The 26980-nt window shown below is 41.4% G+C and overlaps 1 protein-coding gene across 1 annotated transcript in view; it reads left to right on the top strand.

The window, feature by feature from the left end:
* MYO1H (myosin IH) overlaps positions 1 to 26980 on the top strand; it is an 87965-nt gene that overhangs the window by 21324 nt on the left and 39661 nt on the right. The window contains exons 3-7 of the mRNA XM_075996815.1: positions 16738 to 16899; positions 19269 to 19384; positions 20921 to 21119; positions 22364 to 22444; positions 24628 to 24807. Coding sequence (XP_075852930.1) covers positions 16738 to 16899; positions 19269 to 19384; positions 20921 to 21119; positions 22364 to 22444; positions 24628 to 24807 — 738 coding nt within the window. The remainder of the gene's footprint in view (positions 1 to 16737; positions 16900 to 19268; positions 19385 to 20920; positions 21120 to 22363; positions 22445 to 24627; positions 24808 to 26980) is intronic.

Genomic DNA, 26980 nt, shown 5'->3' with positions numbered 1-26980 from the left:
CAGAACCCCATCCTTTCCATGGGTTGCCAGCAACAGAACCAACCTAAGATGTCAAGGAATCACGTATTTCTTTTCTCTTGACCTTGGATGCAGGGAATGAAGATGGAGAGTCCCTAGTTCACAGCACGTTGTCATTTGGGTCTTTGCAAAGCCTCTCTTCTGATTTGTTTTGCTTCTTTGATCTCTTTCCTAGTCACTTTCCCAATTGGAGATTCTCTTCCCCACCCAGTGCATTTGCTAGACACGCTTTAATATGCCTGTATCTATGTGCAACTTGTAGCTTTGTTTGGCATGTGCATTACTTGCATGCTGGTTAAATGATAAATTTGTTTCTTTTGCCTTCATAATGCATTTAATATCTTTCCCAGATGCTGTGAGTGCATTTCGTTTGTACTCCTGACAAACACAGAGTACTCCCTGGGGTGCATCTCCCATGCTTACCTAGTCCCTAGGTAAGCAAAACCAAGGCAAACCATCTTCCTTTTTCATGCCCCTGCAGTGGAGATCTCCAATCCTGGAGGGAGGAGTCCAGAGGTCTGAGCTGTGTCCTCCACCTTCCTCTGGGCTATAGAGGCAGGAACATCTTGTTGGATGGTCCCACCTGCAAAATAATGCTCCTCTAGGGGAAGTCAGAGGAGAAGGGATGGAGCTGAGAGAACAAAAACAGATATCTAGCACTGCAACAGGAAAAAAAATAAAAATACTCTTGGAATCAGTGTCTGAGAAGTCAGGGGGGAGGACAGTCGGTCATTAGTGGGAACTGTGTGACAATCCGGTACCTATGCTTCCTGCCACTTGTCCCATCTGTCCATAAGCATACAGGTGTGTACATATTAAGTAGTCATAGTGTACATATATATTTGTATTCTGCTGTTCTCCTTCAAAAGGGAGAAAACATTAGCTACATAATCTTCATAGGTATTACTGTTATCAATCTTATTATAAATTTAATGTAAATCACCATTTTAGATAACAGCATAGAAACAAATAATTTTTATAATTGTTCAAAATATTTCCTTAGTAGAAATCCCAAGGAATGGCATTCCTGGACCAAATGGTATCATGATGTTTAATTCCTTACGTATGACAATGTCTTTCAAAGGGATAATCAAAGTCTACAATGCTACTTGCAGTGTGTTCAGGTCACAATTTCACCACTGCCTCACCAGTATTGTATATTATTCTTTTCCTTACTTGTCCTTTTATGGTAATAACATGGTACTATTGTCGATTTAATTTGCATACATTTGGTTGTTACTGATACTGAGCACTGGTGGGTAATCTTCGGCCAGGACTCCAGCAACTGAATCGACAATATCAAAATATCCAGCTCAGCACAAGTCAAGTTCAATGTTGTGAAACTGAAAGTACTTCCCAAGCAGAGTGCAGTTATCTAGGCAAAACCGAAGCAGATCAAGCATCTGTTTAGAAGAATGGCTTTGGATTTTCTTCTCGGTCCCTTTCTTCCATCTGGGACTGTTGCCCTTGGGCACTAACAGTCTCGGTGGAGGTGGGAGAGGCGTGAGGAGTCCAGCCATGGGTTTGAATTCTGCCTTCCTCACTTGCCACCTGTGGACCTTGGATAGTTAAGCCTCAGCATTCTCCTTTGAAAAATAGAGATAGCACCCATTCCACGGGGGGTTGGGAAAATTAAATGAGACAGTCAGCCTAAGCAAGACCACAGTCCTGATGCCAACATGCAGGATGCATTTGTGGTGACAGGGGGGATGAGAAGCTTCTGTGAGCACCCCACCACTCAGACCACCCGCACCTGCCTTCCCTGAACTTCTCAGGCTTTTTCCTTTTCCATTTGCTTCCTTTCTTTTTGCCAAAATTTCCTAAACCAGTGTCCCACCAACTTTAATCTAAGTAGGCCAAAGCGAAGGGATTGGGGCTAGGGGGTGGGTGGGAATTTTTAGCCAATACTACAGTTTGTGCAAGATGGGGGAAGGCTTGGAGAAGTTGGGGGTCTCTCAGTATCCCTGAAGTCTAACCACATGGAAATCCTTGAAACAGCTCTAGAACCAGCTTGAAACCATTGTAGCTGTGGGTTTTATTTACGGTTTAACCAGGATGAGCAAAGCTACAGAATGTGTGCATCCTTCTGAACTTCCAGAACGATCTCCTTGCCAAGGAACTGGAAGCTCCCTATGCAGGACAAATCAATGACTCTCCTTAACATGCAAGTAAACCTAAGTATAAATTCAAAGCGACAGAGTGCAATACTGAGCAGTGAAACGAATATAGGCAAAATGCGTGCGTTTTATATGTGAGAAGCCAAACTGAGTAGGGGTGAGCAGGATGGGTGGGGGGGTGGGTGATAGATGTGGGTTGAATCCCAGCTTTGCCTCTTATCAGCTACACGAACTATGTCACTTCTCATTATTGTTCCTATAGGTTGTGAGCATCCCACATCCAAAAATCCAGAGTGCTCCCAAATCCGATTTTTTTTTGAGTGGCTACGTGATGCTCAAGGAAACGCTCACTGGAGCATTTTGGATTTCGGATTTTCAGGTTTGGGATGACCAGCTGGGAAGTATAGTGTACATAATCCAAAATCCAAACTACTTCTGGTTCCAAATATTTCAGATAAGGGCCATTCAACCTTATCTGAGTATAGGTATCTTATTATAAAATATTGTAAAATTATTATACCATATAAAATATAGTATAATTTAATGTTATCAAATCATTATTAATTAATATATCATTAATAAAATATCAGTATAAATTATAATATATTATGAAATATTATAAAAATAAGGTATCTTATTATAAAATGTTATTTTATAATCTACTTCTGGGGGAGGAAGAAAATTTCTTTCTACAGAGTTAACTTCATCCAATATTTCTCTGCAGGAAAAGTTCCATAAGGCAAAAGACACATTACAAATTGGCAAAAAATATTCACAGTGCATGGCAAAGGGCTAATTTCCTAACTTTACAGAGAGATTGTTCAAATAAAAAACAGAAATAAGTTCTCTATTAGACTCCCAGGAAGAATATGAGTGGGCAAATCATAGAAGAAATTTAAAAAACCCAATAAACCTACAAAAAGATGTTCTAGATCTCTGGAGAGATTTGGGGAAGGGGGAGAATTGCATTTTCATACCCAGTTTTTCGACAGGGAAGTTATAATGATCTTTTTTTTTTTTTTTTTTTTTTTTTTGAGACAGAGTCTCACTTTGTTGCACAGGCTAGAGTGAGTGCCGTGGCGTCAGCCTAGCTCACAGCAACCTCAAACTCCTGGGCTCAAGCAATCCTTCTGCCTCAGCCTCTCGAGTAGCTGGGACTACAGGCATGCACCACCACGCCTGGCTAATTATATATATATATATTAGTTGGCCAATTAATTTCTTTCTATTTATAGTAGAGACGGGGTCTTGCTCTTGCTCAGGCTGGTTTCGAACTCCCGACCTCGAGCAATCCGCCCGCCTCGGCCTCCCAGAGTGCTAGGATTACAGGCTTGAGCCACTGCGCCTGGCCTATAATGATCTTTTGATGCATGTTTGCTAAGCAAGGTCTCCAAACCGTCTTTTGACCCAGGAATTGCTCCTCTCCAAATGCCTCCTTATCAGCTCCCTCACAGAAGAGGCCAAGTTACAAGCAGAAGGATGCCCACTATGAGATGAGATGGTTTGGGACACAACTACAAATAAACTGAATATTCGTTTGTAGGACTGTCAACCCCTCAAGGACAGGAATATTTTTCTGGCTTGTTCATTGATGTATCCCAAGCAAACACCTAGAACGGCACTGGCATATAAGAGATCAATAGGCCGGGGGCAGTGGCTCACGCTGGTAATCTCAGCACTTTGGGAAGCAGAGGTGGGAGAATCTCTGGAGGCCAGGAGTTCGAGACCAGCCTGGGCAATGTAAGGAGACCCCCCGCCTCTACAGAAAGAATTTTAAAAATTAGCTGGGTGTGGTGGCATGTACCAGTAGTCCCAGCTACTTGGGAGGCTGAGGCAAGGGGATTGTTTGAGCCTAGGAGTTCGAGGCTGCTGTGAGCTGTGATCGCACCACCACGCTCCAGACTTGGCAGAAGAGCAAGACCTTGTTTCTTTAAAACAAACAAACTAACAAGCTTACTAAATGTTTGGCAGAGAATTGCAAAACAATGGGATAGTATGCAATCATTAAAAAAAATAAGGTAGTTCTTGCTGATAAAAGAAGATGGCGAGGATATATTATTAAGTAAGAAAAAAGCAAGACACAGTATGCTGTGTATTACGTGATGCTGTCTGGGTAAATCTAAAAACCAGATCTAGGCATGAATTTTCCAGAAGGATGTACACTGAACAATAGCAAATTTGGGGCAAAGGACTGATGTTTAAAGAGATGAGAGAGGCTTTTGCTTTTTATATCTTTTTGGACTGTTTGACACTTACAAACTATATGAGAATTAATGTTAATATTTTAAAGTTTCCATCTCGCACACACATGTGCACATGTATGTCGCAATGTGAGAAGTATGGCCAGATCTCGTGTGAATCAGGACGTTGCCGGGCAATTGATGTCTGGGTGTGTCTGTCTTTCTGTCCCAGGGACTGCAAAGTGATGTCCTTGCCTATACATTGGCCAATATGGCCGGCAGCATTGAGTTTTCATGACTTTGTAACTCACGAAAAAGTAGATGAAACGTCACAGGCTCCCTAGCTCAGATTCCTGGGTCGGATTCTATCTCGCCAGCTTAGGTCTGTTCTCCTCCCCAGCTGAGGCGAGGGTTGTGCCATGCCCTGGGCCACGTGCGCCCAGCTCGGCGGGAAGGAGTGAGGAAGGGGGGAAGGTTCCCTGGGAGAAGGGGTCGCAGGTGGGAAGGCAATTCCTGGCACTCTGCCATGCCAAGCTTCAAAGACAGAAGCGACATTGGTCAAAACCTCAGAGCTGCACACTGGTGGGGCCAGGCTTTAGGTTGATCCAAATTCTGAGCCCTTTTCACAGCGTCCCCCCTGTCACTTCTCTGTTTCTACTTTTACAAAGTAAGGAAAATGCCATCTAACTACTGCGTTGTCGTGTGACATGAGACAGAGATTTGTAAACTGCCCAGGTACCATGCACCATTCCCAGTACAAATTCAATAAATAGAAAGGGCTGTTGCCCATTTTAATATCACACCTTGTTGACAGGGGGAATACATTTGGGTAAAACCAGGGTCAATTCTCTTTCTTTAACCTGTGAGCTCTCTCAGACCAATGAGTTTAGCTAGAATGTCTCCTCTTTGAATTCTCTAGATTATTTCACATCTATACAAGGCACAGAATTGGAATAAAATCTTAATTCACTCATTTAACAAATCTTCCGAGCAGCTAGTGTGTGGCAAGACTTGAGCTAGAAGCTGGGGACACAACAACGATCAAGATTTACTCTTGAGAGGCTTCTAGAAAGGGTCGGCCTAAGATCAAGGCATCGAGTAATTAGAATAACTGCAGTTTAACAACTGCAAATTGTGAAAAATGTTATAAAGAAACAAATAGGGTGCAGAGATACAGAATAGTGGGGAGATTTGTTTATTTTATAAATTTTATTTTTTTTACATGGGTAGCACAAATACAAATTATAAAATTTTAAAAGTACAAACAGGTATGCAGTGAAACTTAAGCCTTCCAGAAGCAACCATTGTTACCAATTTCTTGGGCATCTTTGCAGGGAAATAATCATGACTTTATAGGTATGTCTGTATGAGCATGTATTTTGTTTTTCTTACAAATGGTGTCAATCTATTCAGTAGATTCCGTGCCTCTATAGTGTTCCATTGGATGCATGGATCATAATTTCATTTCCCTGTTTCCTACTGGTGGATATTTGGGTTGCTTAATCATTTCGCCAATGTGAGAGCACATCTAGAGGATAAATGTCTAGAAATGAAATTACCACGTCAAAGAATGCATACCTAATTTTGGAAATATATTTTCCAATTTCATTTCATAGAGGTCCTGTAACATACACACCTTCTCTCCAAGAGTGTATTCTCAATCTTTGCCCATCAGATTGCCAAAAATGAAATAGTGTCTCAGTGCATTTTTTGGGACATTAACAGTTTCTTTTAATTTTTATTCCTGCTTCATAGAATTTCTCTTTTGAGTGAAATTTAGTATCATATTCATATGTTTAAAAGACAAATTTGTGTTTTCTTTTCTGTGAATTGTTGTTTTCAGTCTTTGTTCATTTTGTGTGTGAGAGGGATGTTGGACTTTTTCTTATTGATTTATAGAAGCTCTTTATATATTAAGGAAATTATTTGTCTGAGACGTGAATTATAATTTTCCCCCCAAATTGTTTTGTCCTTTAACTCGGCTTATGATGTTTTTTTCTAAGTAGCAATATTTTCTAACATGGTTGAATTGAGCAATCTATTATTTTGTGACTTCTGAATTTTGTGTTATACTTAGGCAATTCTTTATCCATGTTTTCTTCTGGTACTTTGCTTTTATAATTTTATTCTTTAATATTTAAATCTTTGATCCCTCCAGAAGTAGTTTTGGTATAAAGTATTATATAGATGTCCAACTATTTTTTTAAAAAAATAGAACTATCCAGCATCCTAACACCAGTTTTGCAAGTTAGGGTAATAAACATATAATTTACATACAGCAAAATTCACACTTTTTGGATGACATTTCTCTGAGCTTTGACAATTGTATAATGCCATTTGTTAATTCATTTTCTTACCTTGACTTTGAAACACTACCATAATCATTTACTAAATTTGCCTATATGCCTGGGACAAACTATCCTATCTGTTCACCTACACTGAATTTCTTATCTGTTCACATGCAAACATATACTACTGAATTAATGTACACTATTGAATTTATGTTTTAATATCTGCTAAGGCCAGTACCTTCTCATTAATCTTTTTGTTTCTTTCATATATTTTTTAGATATTCTTATTTTTTTATATGAACTTTAGATCCAGTTTGTTTACTATGTAAGAAATTGTGGCAGTATTTTATTTTTATTTTATTATTTTTTTTGAGACAGGGTCTCACTTTGTTGCCCAGGCTAGAGTGAGTGCCGTGGCGTCAGTCTAGCTCACAGCAACCTCAAACTCCTGGGCTCAAGCAATCCTCCTGCCTCAGCCTCCCAAGTAGCTGGGACTACAGGCATTCGCCACCATGCCCGGCTAATTTTTTGTATATATATATATTAGTTGGCCAATTAATTTCTTTCTATTTATAGTAGAGATGGGGTCTCGCTCTTGCTCAGGCTGGTTTTGAACTCCTGACCGCGAGCAATCCACCCACCTCGGCCTCCCAGAGTGCTAGGATTACAGGAGTGAGCCACCATGCCTGGCCTGTGGCAGTATTTTAAATGGGATTTTTTTATTTATGTTATACTTGAACTTAAGTGAATTGATATTTTTATGATATTGAATCTCCTATTTGAGAACATGGTATATCCTTCCATTTGTTCAAATCTTCTGTGTTCTCAGGAGTGTGTTAAAATTATTTTTATAGAGATCTAGCCCATTTTTTGATAAGCTTATTCTATATTTCATCTTTTTGTTGATATTTTAAGTGGAGTTCCTTCTTCTGTTGCATCTTCTAACTAATAATTATTTGTAATTATTTGGTTACATTAGAGCTGTTGGTTTCTATTTATTAATTTTTTATTCAGCCTAAATTCATATGTCATGTATAATTTTGATTTATTTTCTTCGATTTTTCAGGCAAACAGTAGTCTACAAATACTCTTTTTTTTTTTTTTTTTTTTAAATTGGAGACAGAGTTTCACTCTGTCACCTGGGCGCTATGGCGTTAGCCTACTTCAAACTCCTGGGCTCAAGCAATCCTGCTGCCTTAGCCTCCCAAGTAGCTGGGACTACAGGCATGCACCACCAAGTCCGGCTAATTTTTTCTATATATTTTTAGTTGTCCAGCTAATTTGTTTCTAATTTTTTAGTTGAGATGGGATCTCGCTCTTGCTCAGGCTGGCCTCAAACTCCCGAGCTCAAACAATCCACCTGCCTTGACCTCCCAGAGTCTGCAAATACCTTTACCTTTTCTTCTCCACTGTTTGTGTTTCTTATTTCCTCCTCTTATCTAATTGCATTGGCTAGTACCCCCAGAAAAATATTAAACAGGATGATAAAGGGCACCCATGTCTTTCTCCTGACTTTAAAAGGCAAGCTTCTATGTTTACTATTATACTATCACTCAAATTAAGAATAACTCCTTAATATAATTTGATATTTAGTCACTGTTCAAATTTTTAAGATCACATCAAAACTTTTAAAATAGATGCTTTGCTTGAATCAGGATCCATATAAGATCTATACATCGTGATTATTGATAACTCTTTTAATCTCTTTTTTAATAATAAACAGCTTTATTGAGAGATAATTCACATGACATATAATTCACCTATATAAAAGTGTACAGTTCAATGGTTTTTAGTGTATTCACAGAGCTGTGCAATGATCACCATTTCATGAACATGTTTCCATTTCTTTTGGGTATAAAACATGTTTCCATTTCTTTTGGGTATATACCAAAGAGCAGAACTGCTGGGTCATACGGTTACTCTGCTTAACCTTTGGAGGAACTACCAGATTGTTTTCCAAAGTGGCTGCTTGATTTTCTATTTCTACCAGCAATGGGTAAGAGTTCCAATGTTTCTACTTTCTCACCAACACTTGCCATTCTCTGACTTTGTCATTGAAGTCACCTTAGTGGGTATGAAATGGTATCTGTCTCATCGTGGCATTTGCCTGTTTCATCTCTTTTAAAATATAGGTTCCCTTGCAGTTTTCTTCAACAAATGTTGAAGAAACTAGACAGTTTGTCCTGTAGCATTTCCCAGTCTGAATTTAGGTGATTGTGTACTGCAGCGTTATTTAAAGTGTGTTTCATTCCTTATCGTCTTTCATACGACAAGTCACATCTGAGCTGTATTACCTAAGCAGTAGTCACTGGCCACCTATGGTTGTTTAAAATTAAATTAATTAAAATAAAATAAAATTTTCAGTTCCTCAGTCTCACTCATCCTATTTTAAGTGCTCACAGACCACATGTGGCTAGTGGCTCCTGTATGAGACAGCAAAGCTATAGAACATTCCATCGTGTTGGAAGGTTGTGTTGGATGGCATTGGCTTAAGGGCTTGATCAAATTCAGCTTTGTATAAGTCAAATCCTTTGAAATTGGAGGTTTGCTTTACGGCCCAGGATAATGTCAATTTTTGCAAACATTCCACGTGCTAACTAAAATGCGTATTTTCCAGTTGTTAAGTGCAGTGTCCTACATGTGTTAGTTAATTGTGGTGTTTAGATTTTCTGTGTCCTACTGAGTTTTTTGAGATTGTTTTCAGTTTCTTCTGTCAGAGAGAGGCTAGTTAAGATCCTTGCTATGGGACTATTTGAATAAACTCCTGTACAGTAAGTGCAAATAGTGGAGTACTTTGCAATTCTAAAAAGTAAGGAGGAATGGAATGTCTCTCTAAAGAACTCAAAAGTGTGGATTTCCAGAATAGATTTCCCAGTGAGAAGACAAGGTGAAAAAATAGCATGTAGAGTTTGCAAACATTTGCCTAAGAATGGAAGGAGATAAATCTATGTGTATATTTGCTTATATTTTAAAAAGAAACAATGTTAGCATTTTAAAAATGGTTATTTACAGAAGAAGGGAGGGAATAGGGCGGAAGGGACAGGAATAGGAGTTAGTTCTTTGAATATGCCTTATTTTATTCTTTGGAGCCATTAAATATTTTACATAATTATAAAACAAAATTAAATTTAAAAGTCAATTCTCCCAAAAAGAGAAAAATGAAAAAAATAAACCTAAATGTGTGTGTTTGCTGGTATAGACACATAGAGATCAACTATTTCAAGGGAATCTAAAAACATAGTCATATATCTATACAACTGCAATGAAGTATACCCTGAGGATTAAAAATTCAAAAAATTTTAAACTGTTTTCAGTAATTATGTTGGTCACAGCGTTGGTATTGTTATTTTGAGATTATTGTGTGTGTATCGTGTATAAAGTCAATGAAAAATTGCTTCTGTCTGGCTGGGCATGGTGGCGCATGCCTGTAGTCCCAGCTACCCAGGAGGCTGAGGCAGGAGGATCACTTGAGCCCAGGAGTCTGAGGTTACAGTGAGCTATGATGACACCATTGTACTCCAGCCTAGGCGACAGAGCAAGACCTTGTCTTTTAAAAAAAGGGGGAAATAAAGGATGTGGATTTAGGCGGTATGCATCAGAGACACACACATCCTGAAAAGGCAGTCAGCCCTCGTGTGTCTCCTGCTAAAAGTGCACGGCACTGCCTATGGACTCTTTTTGCCAAAACAAATCAGCCCTGGATCTGATCAGGCCTCTAAATCAAATGACCAGTTCGCAGGCAATGCTGTAGAAAGGGGGACATGTTAAATGGACCAATAAGAATGCAATAAACAAAATCCAGAATATGGGAAATTCTATGGGACAAATTGGTCAATTTCCTCCACAAATAAATGGCAAGAAAGGAAGGGAATTGGAACCTATAGAACAAAAGAGACTTGAGAGAGACATTTGCTAAATGCAATGTGTGGACCTTGTTTTGATCCTGATTTGAGTAAACCAACTGTAAAAGATATATCAGATCATTAGACGAATTTAAAGATTGGCTGGGGCTGATAATGGTAAGGAATTGTTGTAATATTCTTTATGTATGATAATTATGCTGTGATTATATATAGGTATATCTATGTGCATATATAATCTTAAAGAGTTCTTATCTTTAGGAGCGCTACATACTGAAATATTTATTTCTAGATAAAGTGATAGGATGTTTGTGATTTACCTCGAAATAATCTAGCATGGGGGAGTGCTAGAACACAGTTGAAATGAGAGAGGCCATACGTTCCTATCTGTAGAAGCTAGGTAATGGGTACATTGGGTGTGTTGTACTTTTGTTAATTTTGTGTATGAAAAGTTTTCATAATAAAATATTTAACTGTATATATTTATGGGAAAATATATTTAAAGGAAAAGATAAAGTAAAAAACAGCACTAGTGGTACACAGATAATGTCATCAATGTAAAGGAAGTACTCAAATGACAATGCTTGGGGGACAAAGATCCAGGGTCCATGCAGTGGTTTACAAACTGTCCTCTGCCCCAGGGGCTCCCCAGACCCCCTCCCACATTCTCATGGGGCAACCCAGCGAGATGCTCACCCCCTACTTCAATTAGAAAGGCTCTGTTTCCCTCAATTTTATATTTTGAGGTTGCTTACAACATTTCCGTTGAACAAAGGATTCTGAAGCTGCCAATAAAATTCAAAAACTACAGCTCCAGGACTTATTATCCACCCACCCTCTTCTCCCCTTAAAAAAAATGCCCCTTTTCTTCTTCTAGAGCTTTAGGGTTTCTATTCTTCAAGAGCTTTAGGCTAGTAGTCAAAATAGTTGGCTGAATTTAACATGCAAGAACTGTGGCTCACATTCAAACAGCTGTCCCCCCACTGGAAACGTTCTGTTCTGCATCTGTATTAGTCAGGATAAGTAGCCTTCAGCTATCATAACAAACATCCCCCCAAATTCAGAAGTTTGCCATAACAAGAGTTTATTTCTTGTTTAGACAAAGACTACTGTGGGTCTGGATGACTCTTCAGGATGTCTCTCTTCCATGTGATGTCTCAGGTATCCAGGCTGTTTTGATTTTGTGACTCATCCATTCAACAAGAGACCATCTCAGTCATTACCACATTGAAAGGGTCCTAATAACCCATTGGAAGGATCTTGCACAAATGTCACTTCTACTTACAACCAGTTGGCCAGAAGTAGCCAAGTGACTCCACCTAGCTGCAAGGGGGCTTGCCCACGGAATAACAGGCAGGACTTTTGGTCTCTACCGTGGCATCTCACCATCTTTACACATGTTGTGCCATCCCTGTTGTCCCCTGACCCTGGCCAAATACTGTGTCAAGCATTAGATTACGTAGACGATGACAGGGTCAGATCATCAATGGGTATATGATACTTCCAAAATAATGATCCTGGTGGGAGCACCTGCTCAAATCCCTTGCCTTCGGATAAGTGACATGTCTAAACCATGCAAGACAATGAGTGGCTTGCTTTAGTTTTTAGTATGTGCTGCAGAGATACTAAACTAGTGTCTTCCAAGGCTAAACATGTGTCACAGGACTTCACACAGAATTCCAAGTTCCTGAGTTGTCTTAAATAATATAACAGAAAGATCTGATCTCAAGGGTTCTTTATTCATGGCTGGTTCCAACCAGCTGGAGCCAGGCAGTATCTGACTACACACCTGAGATGGCCATTCTAACCCTGTCCCCATCACCTGGCAGCCTGAGGCAGTCACTGTCCCTGCTGTGATTTCTGCTCCATTTATTGCCACAAAGATAGTTTTTTTTCCTTAGGTGTAACTTAATTTGATGTAATTTAATTTTCTTAGGTATAATTGAATCTCTCTTTAGTTTCCTCCCTCTTATTTAATGATTTCTGGATTTATTATTCTCTTCTGGATACGTTTCTTAATCGTATTTTTGGTCAAGGATGAACTGCTGCCATTTCTTGACTACCTTTCTTTTATGTCCTGATATTCGTCCCTTTAATCACCCACGTCAATCTCATTGGGACACTCTAGTTTTCCCATGCCCTTTAAAAGATACCTGGAAATGAGTTAGATAAAAAGAATCCAGGCATTAGAACTGAAATAATGCGACTAACAAAACTCCAGTCTGAAGCAGATGGAGGGGGCTTTGAGCTTTGCAAGTTAACACTCATTGTCATGTTTCTTCATCTATGAGGTTTCGCCAAATCTCTTTGGGCTGCAAGTCACACATGCTCCTGGGCTGGCCGCAGGCTCGTTCTCATGAGCACAGTGCCCTCACAGCCCACAGGCCAGGCTGAGAGAGGAGTTCTGTTAATCTCCGCATGCTCCAGGCGCGGTAATATTTCCAGGTGCAGCCCCAGATGTTATCTCAGACCCCAGTCTCCCCCCCCCCCATTTAATAGGAGCTCATTGACTACGAATCAGATTTTTGGTTTTACTGTGTTCCCATTTCTAATCATCATATTATTCATACTAACAAAGACAGAAGTCAAGTACACACAAAACTTACATTGTGCCTGGCAAACTTCTACGTGCTTTGCATGGTCCTGGTCAAACTAACGACCCTATGAAGTAGGTATGATGATTATTGCATTTTATAGAGATGAAACAGAAATTTGGAACTTGGAGAGATTAAGAGATTGTCCCAAGGTTATACTACCAGGAAGTGATAAAGATGGGGTTTGAACCTGGACAGGCTCATGTTCCGAAGTCCTTGTGCTAATCATTGTGCTATATTGTTTCTCTTATTACAAAAACAAAACAAAACCCAAACTTAAGAATATTTGGGGCTGGGCACAGTGGCTCATGCCTGTAATCCTAACACTCTGGGAGGCCGAGGCGGGTGGATCATTTGAACTCATGAGTTCAAGACCAGCCTGAGCGAGACCCTGTCTCTATTAATATATATATATATATATATATATATATATATTTGGAATCATGAAAATATTGATTGATCTAAATGTATTGTTTTCAATCTTAGGTTGCTGGCAATTCTTTTAGCCTCATTAGGCTAGTGTAGGGAGACATCTGCTGGCCATTCTGGTTTTTTTTTTTTTTTTTTTTTTTTTTTTTTTTTTTTTTTGAGACATTTGTTGCCCAGGCTAGAGTGAGTGCCATGGTGTCAGCCTAGCTCACAGCAACCTCAATCTCCTAGGCTCAAACAATCCTTCTGCCTCAGCCTCCCGAGTAGCTGGGACTATAGGCATGCACCACCATGCCCGGCCAATTTTTTCTATATATATTAGTTGTCCAATTAATGTCTTGCTATTTTTAGTAGAGACGAGGTCTCGCTCTTGCTCAGGCTGGTTTCGAACTCCTGACCTTGAGCAATCCGCCTGCCTTGGCCTCCCAGAGTGCTAGGATTACAGGCGTGAGCCGCCGTGCCTGGCCTGATTGTTTTGTTTTTAACTTTTTATTATGGAAAATTTCAAATTTATACAAAGTAAACAGAATAGTATAATAGGCCCCCCTCTGAAGAGAAGTTGATGCATGGGTACAAATATCTTCTTATTTCATGGAAGAAATAAGACCTAGTGTTTGCTAGATCAGTAGGACGACTATAGTTTACAATAATCTATTGTACATCTCAAAATAGCTAGAAGGGAAGAATTTGGTTCTAGCATAAAGAAAAGACAAATATTTAAGGTGATGAATATCTGAAGTATACCGATTTGATCTTTACAAATTCTACAAATGTTTACATGTACCCCAAAATGATGTACACCCATTATGCATCAGTAATAAATGCATAAATCCTCCATACCCACCACCTGGCTTCAACAACTAACATTTTGCCATTCTGTTTTCCTTTGTACTTCCAGCTACTCTCCACCCTTTTCCCACTCAATTATTTTTTGTGATTCTTTTTAAAAAATAAAATGCCCAATTGGTTGAAATGCACAAAATTTTAACAATTTGTCTTGACAAATAGATACACCCATGTAACTCACGGCCCTATCAAATATAGAGCATTTCCATCACTCCCAAAATGTCCTTGGCCCGACAACTACCCAACTAGGCAACAATTGTTCTGATTTTTCACTGTGGATTAGTTTTGCTTGTCCTAGAATGCCACATAAATGGAATCATACAGGATGTACTCTTTTGTGTCTGGGTTCTTTCACTCCGCATAATGTCTGCGAGAGACATCCATGCTCTCACATGCACCCATTATTTCTCTTTTACGGCTGTGCTCCTTCTATTGTACAGATGTACCCCAGCCATTCTGCACTTGATGGCTATTTGGATTGTTTCCAGTTTGGGGCCACTCTGAATAAAGTTGAGCATGAGTTGAATTTCATGTTCAAGTCTTTTGGTGGACATATGTTTACATCTCTCTTGTGTAAATACTGAGGAATGGAATTGCTCCATCAAAGGCTAAAGGCATGGTTAACTTCATTAGAAACTGTCAGATCTTTCCCCAGTGTGATCGTATCCCTTGTCATTCCTCTTGGAGATGTAAGAAAATTTTGTCCACTCCACATCCTCACCAGTGTTTGTTATTATTGGGTTTTTCTTTTTATTTTGGGGTTGTAGGTGCTATTTATTCCCTATACAGATTCTTTGTAGCTATATATCTTGTGAATATTTTCTTCCAGTCTGTGCTTCGTCTATTCATTTTCTAAACAGTGTCTTCTGATAAGAAGTTTTATATTTCATGGAATCTAGTCTCTTATTTTTTTCTTTTTATAATTATTTCTTTCTGTGTCCTAAGAAATCTTGCCTTCCTCTGCTTATAAATATAATCCCTTGCTTTCTTCTAAGAAGCTTTACAGATTTTACATTTACCTTAGGCCTAAGATCCATCTTGAGTTTAAAATATATATGTGTAGCATAAGATGGGGACTGAAATGCAACTTTTTTCCTTGTGGCTATCTGGTTGTTCCTGAACCATTGGTTGAAAAGATTTTCCATTTCTTCACTGAACTGTTGCAGTACCTTTGCCAAAAATCGATTGATATACAGTCTGGATTACTTAAAGTGAAGTGTGAGTCCTCTAGCTGTGTGTTTCTTTTGCAAGGTTGTTTTGGCTATTCTGGGATCTCTGCATATCCGTATGTGCTAGTTTTCAATGTATGGCATCTCAGATCTGAATTCACCCTGCGACACCTGCCGTCCAGTGAGCTGGTCTTCCCTGCATTACTCCTTGAAGTGAGCACGATATCAACTTTTGTCACTAGAGGGCGCTAGAGTATGATTGCAACAGCAGGGGGGTACTCTTCCTGCTTCCCTTCGCTATGTTTTGCTTTTTTCTTGTTTTTCTGACTGGGGCACAGTGATCCATGAGTGGGACGTAACCTAACTGTGTACCCAGAGCACAGTCCCTTGGTGACCTCACAGCTCTGGCCACAAGCCTGGTGACGATTTTGCAACACAGACCATTTTGCAATCACATACTCCAGGCTTTGCACCTGCCTACTCTCGCCAGCACTCCAGAAACACAATTGTCATGTGGCCTCAGCTTGCCTGAGTCCTGGAGGGTTGATTCCCAGAAGTGCCTGTGCCCGGTGACCGTGGAACAGCTCTGGCCCTAGTAACCTGGTGAGATTCTCTGCCACCCAGTAGCCGTGACCACACCTTCTCCAGCGAGCTCTAAAGACCAGCCTTAGGGAGGAACACCTGAGTTTGTCCTTCCTTGAATACTCCTCTGTAACAAGAAATTCCCTTTCTGACCCAAACTCCTCATCACTCACGTTGGAATTACCCAGAGTTTAGACCATTAACACTTACTGAATGCATGGTAGTCAGGAAAGTGAGCTCTAAGTCAGGCTGCGGAGTTTCATATTCTGGCTCTGCCCTTTGGCAGATCTTGGGCACGGTTTATAACATCCATATGCCTCAGTTTTCTCATCTGTAGAATGAGCATGCTAATAGTGCTTGCTTCAGAGAGTCGGCATCCAGATTATATGAGATAATAAAAGTCAAGCATTTCCAATAGTGCCAGACACAATAAATGCTCGGTTCCTGTTAGATGCTGTTGCTTTATTGTCATCCATGCTTTCATTCTTACCATCTTGTACCCCTGACCGGATTGTCAACTCTAAATGAACGCAGCATCATTTAAGCCTGTTTACTGTCCCAGGGTTTAGCATCTTGTTATTTCCACGTGTTAGATGTGTAACAGATGTTATCGAATAAATGAGCTGCTAAGGAATGTTCTGTTTCCTGTAGAAAGAAGAAGTGAGGCGGAAGCACATTCGTCTGCACATGGAGGGGACGCTCACTGCCCGGGACAAGGTCGGGGTGCAGGATTTTGTGCTGTTGGACGCATACACCAGCGAAACTGCTTTTGTGGACAACCTTCGCAAGCGTTTCAGCGAGAATCTCATATACGTAACTTGACCCATTTCTCAGCTGTTTTCCCGGAGTGGTCGTTCCCTTCCTGCCTTCACAGCTTTGATGACTGTGCAGAGTATCACTATTCGGTTAGCCTTTAAAGGGAGGTGTCAGGGGACCGCTAGCAGATGCAATTTTGATCCTTTGTGCTAAGGCTTTTGTGGCTGCCAGAGACAGAGACCCAACTGCAACTGGCCTAAACCACCAAAGGGGATCTGTGTAACTTAGGAGTTACACAGATAACTTAGTTAACTTAGGGACATGTGTAACTTAGGAGTCCAGGAATAGATCTAGGTTTCCGGAGGATGCCTTAAGGACTCTTTCTCCTTCTCTCTGCTCTGCTTTCTTTTGCATCAGTTCTCTTCTCAGGCAGCCTCTCTTTGCAGGGTGACAAGATGGCCGCTCTCAGATCCAGGCTGACATTTCAGCAGCTTAGCGTTGCTACTGAGAACGGAGCAGGTCTAGTCAATGTCGCGCAGTGCTGACGTTGCTCGACTCTGATTGGCTGATGCTGGGGGGTGTGCCTATCTCAGAACCTATCCCCGTGGCTAGGAATGAGGACTATTCTGATTGGCCAGGCTGGGTCCCCAGGCCTGCCCCTTGGGAGTGAGTGCCCTGTGGACTGAAAGTCAGGAAAGGGTGCTCTCCACAACTCTATGGGAAGAGGAGGGGAGCAAAATACCAAGCTGGGAAAAACAAGAGGTCCACCAACCACATCCCATGAATCTTTCCCAAACACTTCTCAGATTGATCTTGTCGCCTCTAATAATAGCCAGTTTTGACTAAATTGTCCATTTATCACCACACCCTGATTGGATTGGTCAATTTTCAGTTGTATCCTCCAGGTCAAACCTCTTGTGTCTCTGTGTGTGTCACAGGGTGTTATTAAAATTATTCAATTTTTTTTTTTGAGATTGTATTTGGTCTGCTAAGAGTAAAGTAGACAATCAGAAGCAGTTTAAAAATATTTGTCATCTAGCTATTTTATTTGTAATGGTGACTGTGACTTATATGTTGAAACTAAGGTTACCAGAAGAAACAAGCAGGGTGTTTCTTAGAGTTTATATCCTGGAGCATAACTTTCAGAATTATCACCCTTACTTGTAGAAATAGAAAAAAAATTAAACTAATTTTCTATGTAAGCAGAGGAGAAATACCATGGTATGCAGAAGTAAAGATGAGATAAGATCCTCAAGATTAAGTGAGATGTTTCTGATTTGAACTGAAAATTTTCAGAAACTGTCTTCCACCCTGGAAGACCAGATTTCTCCTGATTGAAGCAATGCAGAATTTTAATCAAAATCTTGTTCTCTGTTCCAGTTTCTCTGTTTGATTTTTTTGTCCTGGGAATTGGAACCATTAGTGAAAACAATTTTAGCATAATCTTAAAGCAGGTTATGTCCTGTATTTGAAACAACAACAAACTCAGAATCTGAAAATTTCAGATGTATTTTCAGATGGGCCCAAATATTTATTTCTCCTATACGAGAGCTTGGAGCTCTTTGTTTATTCATAATTATACTCCAGGAAGTCTTATGTTAGTGGTTACATTGCAAATGTGAGTATTTGAAAAACTTGAATATGAATAGGGTGTAATGTTGAAATCTAGGGAAATATATATAAGCCAGTAGTGGGAGTATTTTGCCCAGTTTTAGAAGGCTGGTGGGTATACTCAACCCGCTTTCGCTCAATGGCCAGAGAGACCTTTGTGAAGCATAAATCAGGTCACTGTGCTCCTCTCTTAAAGCCATCCATTCATGTCCCAGTTCAGGACAGGTATTTCATTTCCCTAGGGGAGCACAGTGTCTCTGCCATTGTTGCATTTGGAATAAAGCCCCATTTTCTTGTGGCAGCCCCCAGGGCCTGTGTGATCCAAACCTGCTTCCTCTTGGGTGTTCTCTTATCGTTTTCCATTCTTCCCTCACTCACAGGCTTCAGCCACACTGGCCTCCCACGAGGCCAGCCTGTCACACTTGGCCAAGTCTTGGCTCAGATGTCACCTCCTTTTAAAGAAGCCTTCTCTGTGCCCACTAGCGAATATGGCTGGCCTGTCTTAGTCATCGACACCCTCATTGCCCCCCGTGCACCTTTCTTACCACGGTCTCTCATTGAAGCTGTCTTGATTCTTTGGTGGTTTGTCTTCCCTCCCTCTGTCCGAAGTACCTAAGCTTCCAGCACAGCCTGATTCATCATGTTGCAGCCTCAGCACTGAATGGGGATCATAGTGTGTTTTTAATTAATTTTTATTTCAGCACATTATGGGGGTACCAGTGTTTTAGGTTACATATATTGCCTTTGTCCCACCTAAGTCAGAGCTTCCTTTGCACCCTGGAATCCCTCACTTGTGCTTTGGTCCATGTCTCTAGACATACATCGGGACCCTCCTTGTGTCGGTGAATCCATACCAGGAGCTGGGAATCTACACCGTGAGCCAGATGGAACTTTATCAAGGGGTCAATTTCTTTGAGCTGCCACCACATGTGTAAGTAGCATCCACGGGGTCCTCGCTAGTAGTAGTTTTCTATTTTCCCCCCTTCCTTTCTCTTTTCCTTTTTCCCCCACCTCCTAACCCTCCTTCCCATCGTCCGTCCGTCCGTCCATCCATCCATCCATCCATCCATCCATCCATCCACATCTTTGATGCATGTTCATGAGGTTCTGAACTTAAGCTCATGCCTTCTCGTGAAATGTCTTTCAGAGCAGTAGAAAACGATAGGTCTTATGGAATCTCAGCTTAAATATGACAAGGGGAATCTTTGTGTCCCTGCGAAGTATGGCCAGAGAGGTGTCTTCTCTGGGAAAGGGGTCGCTGTAGTGCCATCTACTGGTGCCTGAGTGTCATGGCAGCCCATGATGGAAACCCGCCCATTGATGGAAACCCGCCCATTGATGGAAACTTACCAGGACTGTAGAAGCTTAAGATGATTAATTTCCTGCCCAGTCTACATGACTCAAGCTTTGCTGAATTTCCTAGTTCTCCTCCTTGGTTGACTTCTGGGCTAAGATATAGGTTCTCCCTTCATTTGTCTCGGTGACTTAGCTATTCTGCCTCCTAAGACATTTATAAACCTTTCTGCATCATCACCATATTTTGAAAGCTGAAATAGCTTTCAAAGTCTGCCACACACTAAGATTATACTCTTGGGAGACTTTCATGCTTTTGTTTCTGATCTTGAAGATGAAACCCTTATAATAGTTTTATTAATACCTCTTGTTCTAAAGATATCACAGAAGTTTTTTAATCTCTTTGTTTTCCTACCACTGCATTCCTAGTACTCTAGGTTTTGAGGGAAAAAGAAAACATGAGATCTTGTTATATTTATGAGATTATTTAATATTTAGACAAAATGTTATTTCTACCTACAGTTAATGGAATGTCTCTTGGGGATGTAGTTTAGTATCTGGCTCATTCTTATAAGAAATATTGATGCATTTAAGAAAAGATTGTTGTAAATTTTGAAAAATATTTTAATTACTACTCAAAATTTTCACTTTAACTCTTCTATTTGAGTTTTGATATCTAGTATACGTGATATTTGATCAGTCAGTGGGTCACGGTTGGGGGTTGATACCTGTCTAAGCCCAGTGTCCTTGATCTACGGTAGCCTGGGTGGGGTTTCCTAGAGGTGGGGTGTTTTGTCTTTCTCTGCTGGGTGTCAGAGCCAAGGGAAGTAGCATTAAAACCAATTTGTGGCCATGTGTGGTGGCTCACACCTGTAATCCCAGCACTTTGGGAGGCCAAGGCAAAAAGATTGCTTGAAGCCAGGAGTTCGAGACCAGCCTGAGCAAGAGCGAGACCCCGTCTCTACAAAAAATAGAAAAATTAGCCAGGCATGGTGGCGCACAACTGTAGTCCTAGCTACTCCGGAGGCTGAGGCAGGAGGATCATTTGAGCCCAGGAGTTTGAGGTTGCTGTGAGCTAGGCTGATGCCACTGTACTCTAACCTGGGCAACAGAGCAAGACCCTATCTCAGAAAATCATTTTTTTGTTGTTGTTTCTGTCTGGCTCCTTCTCCAGCTATGCCATAGCTGACAACGCTTACCGAATGATGTGCTCTGAACTAAATAACCACTTTATCCTCATTTCTGGAGAGAGCGGGGCAGGGAAAACGGAGGCCTCCAAAAAGATTCTCCAGTATTTTGCGATGATCTGTCCGATGACCCAGTCACTGCAAATAGCCCGGGACAGACTGCTGCTCTCCAATCCAGTGCTGGAGGTAAGCCATCTCTGAGGACCAGTGGCGGGGCTGTAACAGGGAGGGTCACTAGGTAAGAAGAATCCTCTGCCTGGGCATGTCGGTCAAAATGGGCAGGTCACTGTTAAGAAGAGGGGTCTCATTAGTAGTGTCATGGTTAACGGTGTGACCTGAAAGTAAGTCTGGCAGGCTTGGTTACTAATTCCAGCATGGCCAAGCACCAGCAAGCTTCAGCAAGTCCCTCCAAATCCCGGAGCCTGTTTTTCCATCTGTAGAATGGGTCTGCTCATAGTACCTGCCTCTTAAGAGGCTTTGAAGATTAAATGAAATGAATGCATGAAAGACACACCACAGAATTAGTAAGCACTAAAATAATACTTTATTATTTTTTAAGATTTTTCTTATGATCAAAATCATTTCGGTTATTATTATTTCTATTACGATTCACTGACTTGCTGGCTGATAGTGAACAAGTCGTTTTCTCCTGGGTTTTTGTGGCCCTTTCTGTAAAAGAAGATATTTGTGGTTGAAGGACTTTTCCCAGTAGACCCTTTGAGCTAAACAATCTGATATAAGAAGGGGTCTGGTGGCCGGGCGCGGTGGCTCACGCCTGTAATCCTAGCACTCTGGGAGGCCGAGGCAGGCGAATTGCTCCAGGTCAGGAGTTCGAAACCAGCCTGAGCAAGAGCGAGACCCAGTCTCTACTAAAAATAGAAAGAAATTAAAAAAAAAATAGAAAGAAATTAATTGGCCAACTAATATATATAGAAAAAATTAGCCGGGCATGGTGGCACATGCCTGTAGTCCCAGCTACTCGGGAGGCTGAGGCAGCAGGATCGCTTGAGCCCTGGAGTTTGAGGTTGCTGTGAGCTAGGCTGACGCCACGGCACTCACTCTAACATGGGCAACAAAGTGAGACTCTGTCTCAAAAAAAAAAGGGGGTCTGGTGATGGGGGCTATCAACAGTACTTTCTAGAACAGTGAGGGCCTGGGGTCCTATGGACCTCTCCCTAGGATATATCTAATATATTCTTAGATTGGATTCTAGGGATAAGATATTTTCCCTTATTTTCCCTGGGTCCAAATCTAGCATTTGGCATTAAATTCTCTGTAGGTAGTGATTCCTTCTGAGAAGCTAAAGTGTGGCTTTGCTCCCTGGCTCCTCCCTCTCTCCTCCATTTGCATAATAAGCATGTAATTTGGGGTCAGAAATTTGACGAGCATGATGAGCTTAAATGACAGTGAATGACACTTTGTATTCCAAGGCTTTTGGAAATGCCAAAACACTCCGGAATGACAACTCCAGCAGATTTGGAAAATACATGGACATACAGTTTGACTTCCAGGTACACTGAAGTTCCTATAGTTCTTGTTACTGGTTCACGGGGTCCCTTCTTTTGCCAGTGATGGAATCCTACCCAAGGCCCCTTAAGGAAGGAAGGGCTTTTATTGGCTCAACAGTTAAAAAATCCAGGATTAGTACTAATCAGGCAGAAATGAAGAAGTCTGATATAATACCAGATGTTGAGAAAGATACGGATCATTACGAATTCTTATACATTGCTGGTAGGGTGCTCATTGGTGCAGCCCATTTGGAAAACAGTAGTTTGCAGCAATGATTATGGTACTATTTTGAGAAGTTGAAATCACGTGACCTAAGGTGTAGCCCTTCGACTCCCAGAGGTACCCCTATAGACATGTAAGCAGGCTGACAACAGAACTGCTCATGATGGTAAAGGCACCGAACACAACCAACACATCTGCAGAGAACTGAACGTCCATCGATAGGAGAATGGCTAAATCGTGGTATGTTCACTAATGAGGTATACACCACAGTGAGGGCCAATGAACTATAGCAACACCTAAAGTGGATGAGTGGGTCTTGAGAATATACCGTGTGCCAGTATGATCCCATTTTTATAAAGCTTGAAAGCAAGTCACAAGTAAACAGTCTATTGTTTAGGCATGCCTGCTTAAGTGGCAGGAGTCAGCAAACTTTTTCAGATAAGGCCAGAGAGCAAATATTTTAGGCTTAGTGGGCCATATAGCCGTACAACTGCAACTGCTGAACTCTTCCGTTGTGGCAGGAAAGCAACCACAGATGATAGGTAAACGAATGGGTTAGTTGGCTTGTACACGGAATTTAAATGGAGCTAATACAATAAGGGAGGGCAGACAAAATTCTCAAGGACATATAATTCCAAGAGGTCAAAGGACAGACCAGAAGACAATAGGTATCTGAGCACTGAGTACAGCAATGAGGACAGATTGGCTCTGTATTCCCCAGAGGCTGATATGTGGATCTCTGGTGGAGCATGAATAGACTTGGAAAGAAATGTAACCACAATGTATATTTTAAAGCCTTTTACTGAAGTTCAACATGGACTGAAAAGGCATCCAGAGGTTTTTCTGTCCTTCCCCAACACTGGCCCACTTCCCCTGGCCCACTGTTCTGACTTTTGTGATCCCAGATCTGTTTTGCTGGTCATTGAACTTCATATAAATGGAATGATATAGTATGTTCCATGTTTTGTCTGGCTTCTTTCCAGCCACACTGTATCTGTGAGATTCATCCAGGTCATTGCATGTGACTTTTGTGCATTTTTTGATTCTCTGACTATATCACAATTTATTTGTTCTCCTGTTGATGGACATTTGGGTGGTTTGCAAGGTGGGACTATTAGAACATTGCGCACATAGCTTGTGCTCTTTAGTAGATACAAGCGCTAGTTTATGTTGGGTATAGACCCCAAAAGTGGAATTGTTGGGTTCTTACCACCAATGTCAGGGTAAAGAATGGCAGTGCCGGTTGCTGGCCACCCTTGCCAACATGTGTCCTTTTAGTTTTAGAAAGTCTGGTGGGGTAGAGTGGTTTTTCACTGTGATTTAAGTTTGTATTAATATCTCCCTGATAATTAATGAAGTTTTGCTTCTTGGCCACTCAAAGGTCTTCTTTTTCATTGAAGTCTTTTGCCTATTTTAATTGGATTGTCTGTTTTTCCTTATAGATTTGCAAGAATTCTGTATAGGTTCAGGAATAAAAATCTCTTATTGGATACATTAAAAATAATAATGACACAATGTGATATTGACACAAGGATAGATAGCAAAGCTAAAGGACTAGAATAGATTCCAGAAAGATCCTCACTTATACAGTCACCTGACGTATGACAGAAACACCACTGTGATTCAGTTAGGGTTGAGACTGTCTTTCCAATAAATGGTGCTGATCAAATGGATACCAATATAAAGACCTTTGACCCCACTCCCTACATACAATTAAATAATGATGGATCGTAGTCCTAATTGGTAAAACACTCATGCTTTTAGATAAAAACATAGAAAAAATATCTTCATGATCTTGGGATAGGCAAAAATCTTTTGAAGCAGAACCCAGCAAACACTAATCAGAGCAGATTCATAGATTGGACTTCATGCAAAGTAAGCTCTTCTGTTCATCAGAAGCTACCGGGAAGAGAGCGGTGGCTTGGTTGTTTGTCATCGCTGCATCTTTTGTTCTGTTTTGAAGGGCGTTCCCGTGGGTGGGCACATCATCAGTTACTTGATAGAAAAGTCCCGCGTCGTCTATCAAAACCAGGGGGAGCGGAATTTCCACATCTTCTACCAGCTGCTCGCGGGCGGCGAAGAGGAGCGCCTTGCTTACCTGGGGCTTGAACGGGACCCGCGGCTGTACAGATACCTCTCGCAGGTTGGCGGGATCAGCAGCTGGCTTGGGTGACCCTTGGGAGGAGGGGGTCAGGGGCGTTTGTGGGGGCTGCTCTAGGATGTTCGAGAACTTTCATTACCATTTTGGTTTTCTTTTTTCTTTTTTTTTTTTTGAGACAGGGTCTCGCTTTGTTGCCCAGGCTAGAGTGAGTGCCGTGGCGTCAGCCTAGCTCACAGCAACCTCAAACTCCTGGGCTCAAGCCATCCTCCTGCCTCAGCCTCCCGAGTAGCTGGGACTACAGGCATGCGCCACCATGCCCGGCTAATTTTTTCTATAAATATGTTAGTTGGCCAATTAATTTCTTTCTATTTATAGTAGAGACGGGGTCTCGCTCTTGCTCAGGCTGGTTTCGAACTCGTGACCTTGAGCAATCCACCCGCCTCGGCCTCCCAGAATGCTAGGATTACAGGTGTGAGCCACCGCACCCGGCCTCTATTACCATTTTGGGATGTATCCCACCGGCTGATTTCTTAACTCTTCCCACAAGCAAGCTAATCCATCTCCTCGTAGCTGTATCATCTTGGCAAAGTAATCAATGCCCTGGCTAAGATTAGAATCACTCAAGGAGTTCCCTAAAAACACAAGTGCCTGCGCCCTGCCCTCCAGAGCTTCAGATTGAGTTGGTCTAGGCTGAGACACAGGCATCAGAGTTGTTGTAAATGGTCTTGTAGTGATTTAATGCACAGCTAAGGTGAGAGTTGCCGGTCTAGATGTGATATTAATAGAAACAGTCCATCTGTGTCCGTAACCTATGCTACTTCATTTTGCTTTCAGTCTACTTTTGAAAAGATGTTTGCCCACCTTCCTGCCTTCCATCTTCAGAACTGTTAGCTACCAAATGAACAGACTGCCTTGACAGAAAGAGTTCGGGCCATTCCATCCCTACAAGCAGTGCTAGGGTCCAGACTGGGCGTGGTGGCTCACGCCTGTAATCCTAGCACTCTGGGAGGCGGAGGTGGGTGGATTGCTCAAGGTCAGGAGTTCAAAACCAGCCTGAGCAACAGCGAGACCCCCGTCTCTACTAAAAAAAAATTAGAAACAAATTAATTGGCCAACTAAAAATATATAGAAAAATTAGCCGGGCGTGGTGGCACATGCCTGTAGTCCCAGCTACTCAGGAGGCTGAGGCAGGAGGGTCACTTGAGCCCAGGACTTAGAGGTTGCTGTGAGCTAGGCTGACACCACGGCACTCACTCTAGCCTGGGCAACACAGTAACACTCTGTCTCAAAAAAAAAAAAAAAAAAAAAAAAAAAAGAGGAAGAAAAGAAGAAGAAAAGAAAATTGAGTGCCAAAATTTAACTTTGTAGCATTGGTTTTTCTGCAAACTCCATTAGGGTTCTAGCATGCCCAGATTGTGTAGTTCTTATCAATATTTGATGTCACTAGCACCTTTTTGGCCCCAAGACTTTTTAAATTTTTTCTCTTCTCACTGGATCTGGCTTTGAACTCAAGTTGCTTGCTCAGCACAGGTTGGGGCATCAATGGAGAGAGAGAACAAGGTCTTCTAAAGTGAATTGCATATCACCCCTGTAATCCTAGCACTCTGGGAAGCTGAGGCGGGCAGATCGCTGGAGCTCAGGAGTTTGAAACCAGCCTGGGCAAGAGCAAGACCCTGTCTCTACTATAAATAGAAAGAAATTAACTGGCCAACTAATATATATAGAAAAAATTAGCCGGGCATAGTGGCACATGCCTGTAGTCCCAGCTACTCGGGAGGCTGAGGCAGGAATATTGCTTGAGCCCAGGAGTTTGAGGTTGCTGTGAGCTAGGCTGATGCCACGGCACTCACTCTAGCCTGGGCAACAAAGTGAGACTCTGTCTCAAAAAATAAATAAATAAATAAATAAAGTGAATCGCATAAAATGGCCAACTCTTCCTAGAAATCATGGAAGAAAAAAAGGCTTGACTGAAGCTCACCTCGAAAAATGAAGTTAAATAATGAAGATAAAAGAATCTCAAAAAAATCTCATAATCTCATTTTATGGGCTGATTGAGACAGAGTCTCACTCCGTCGCCAGGCTAGAGTGTCGTGGTGTCGTCATAGCTCGTTGCAACCTCAACCTCCTGGTCTCAAGCGATCCTCCTGCCTCAGCCTCCCGAGTAGCTGGGACTACAGGCATGGGCCACCACGCCTGGCTAATTTTTTCTATTTTT

Source organism: Microcebus murinus, chromosome 22 (assembly GCF_040939455.1).
Source record: "Microcebus murinus isolate Inina chromosome 22, M.murinus_Inina_mat1.0, whole genome shotgun sequence".
NCBI classification, from domain to species: domain Eukaryota; kingdom Metazoa; phylum Chordata; class Mammalia; order Primates; family Cheirogaleidae; genus Microcebus; species Microcebus murinus.
The sequence above is the reverse complement of the archived record's forward strand: the minus strand, read 5'-3'. Positions and strand labels throughout refer to the sequence as shown.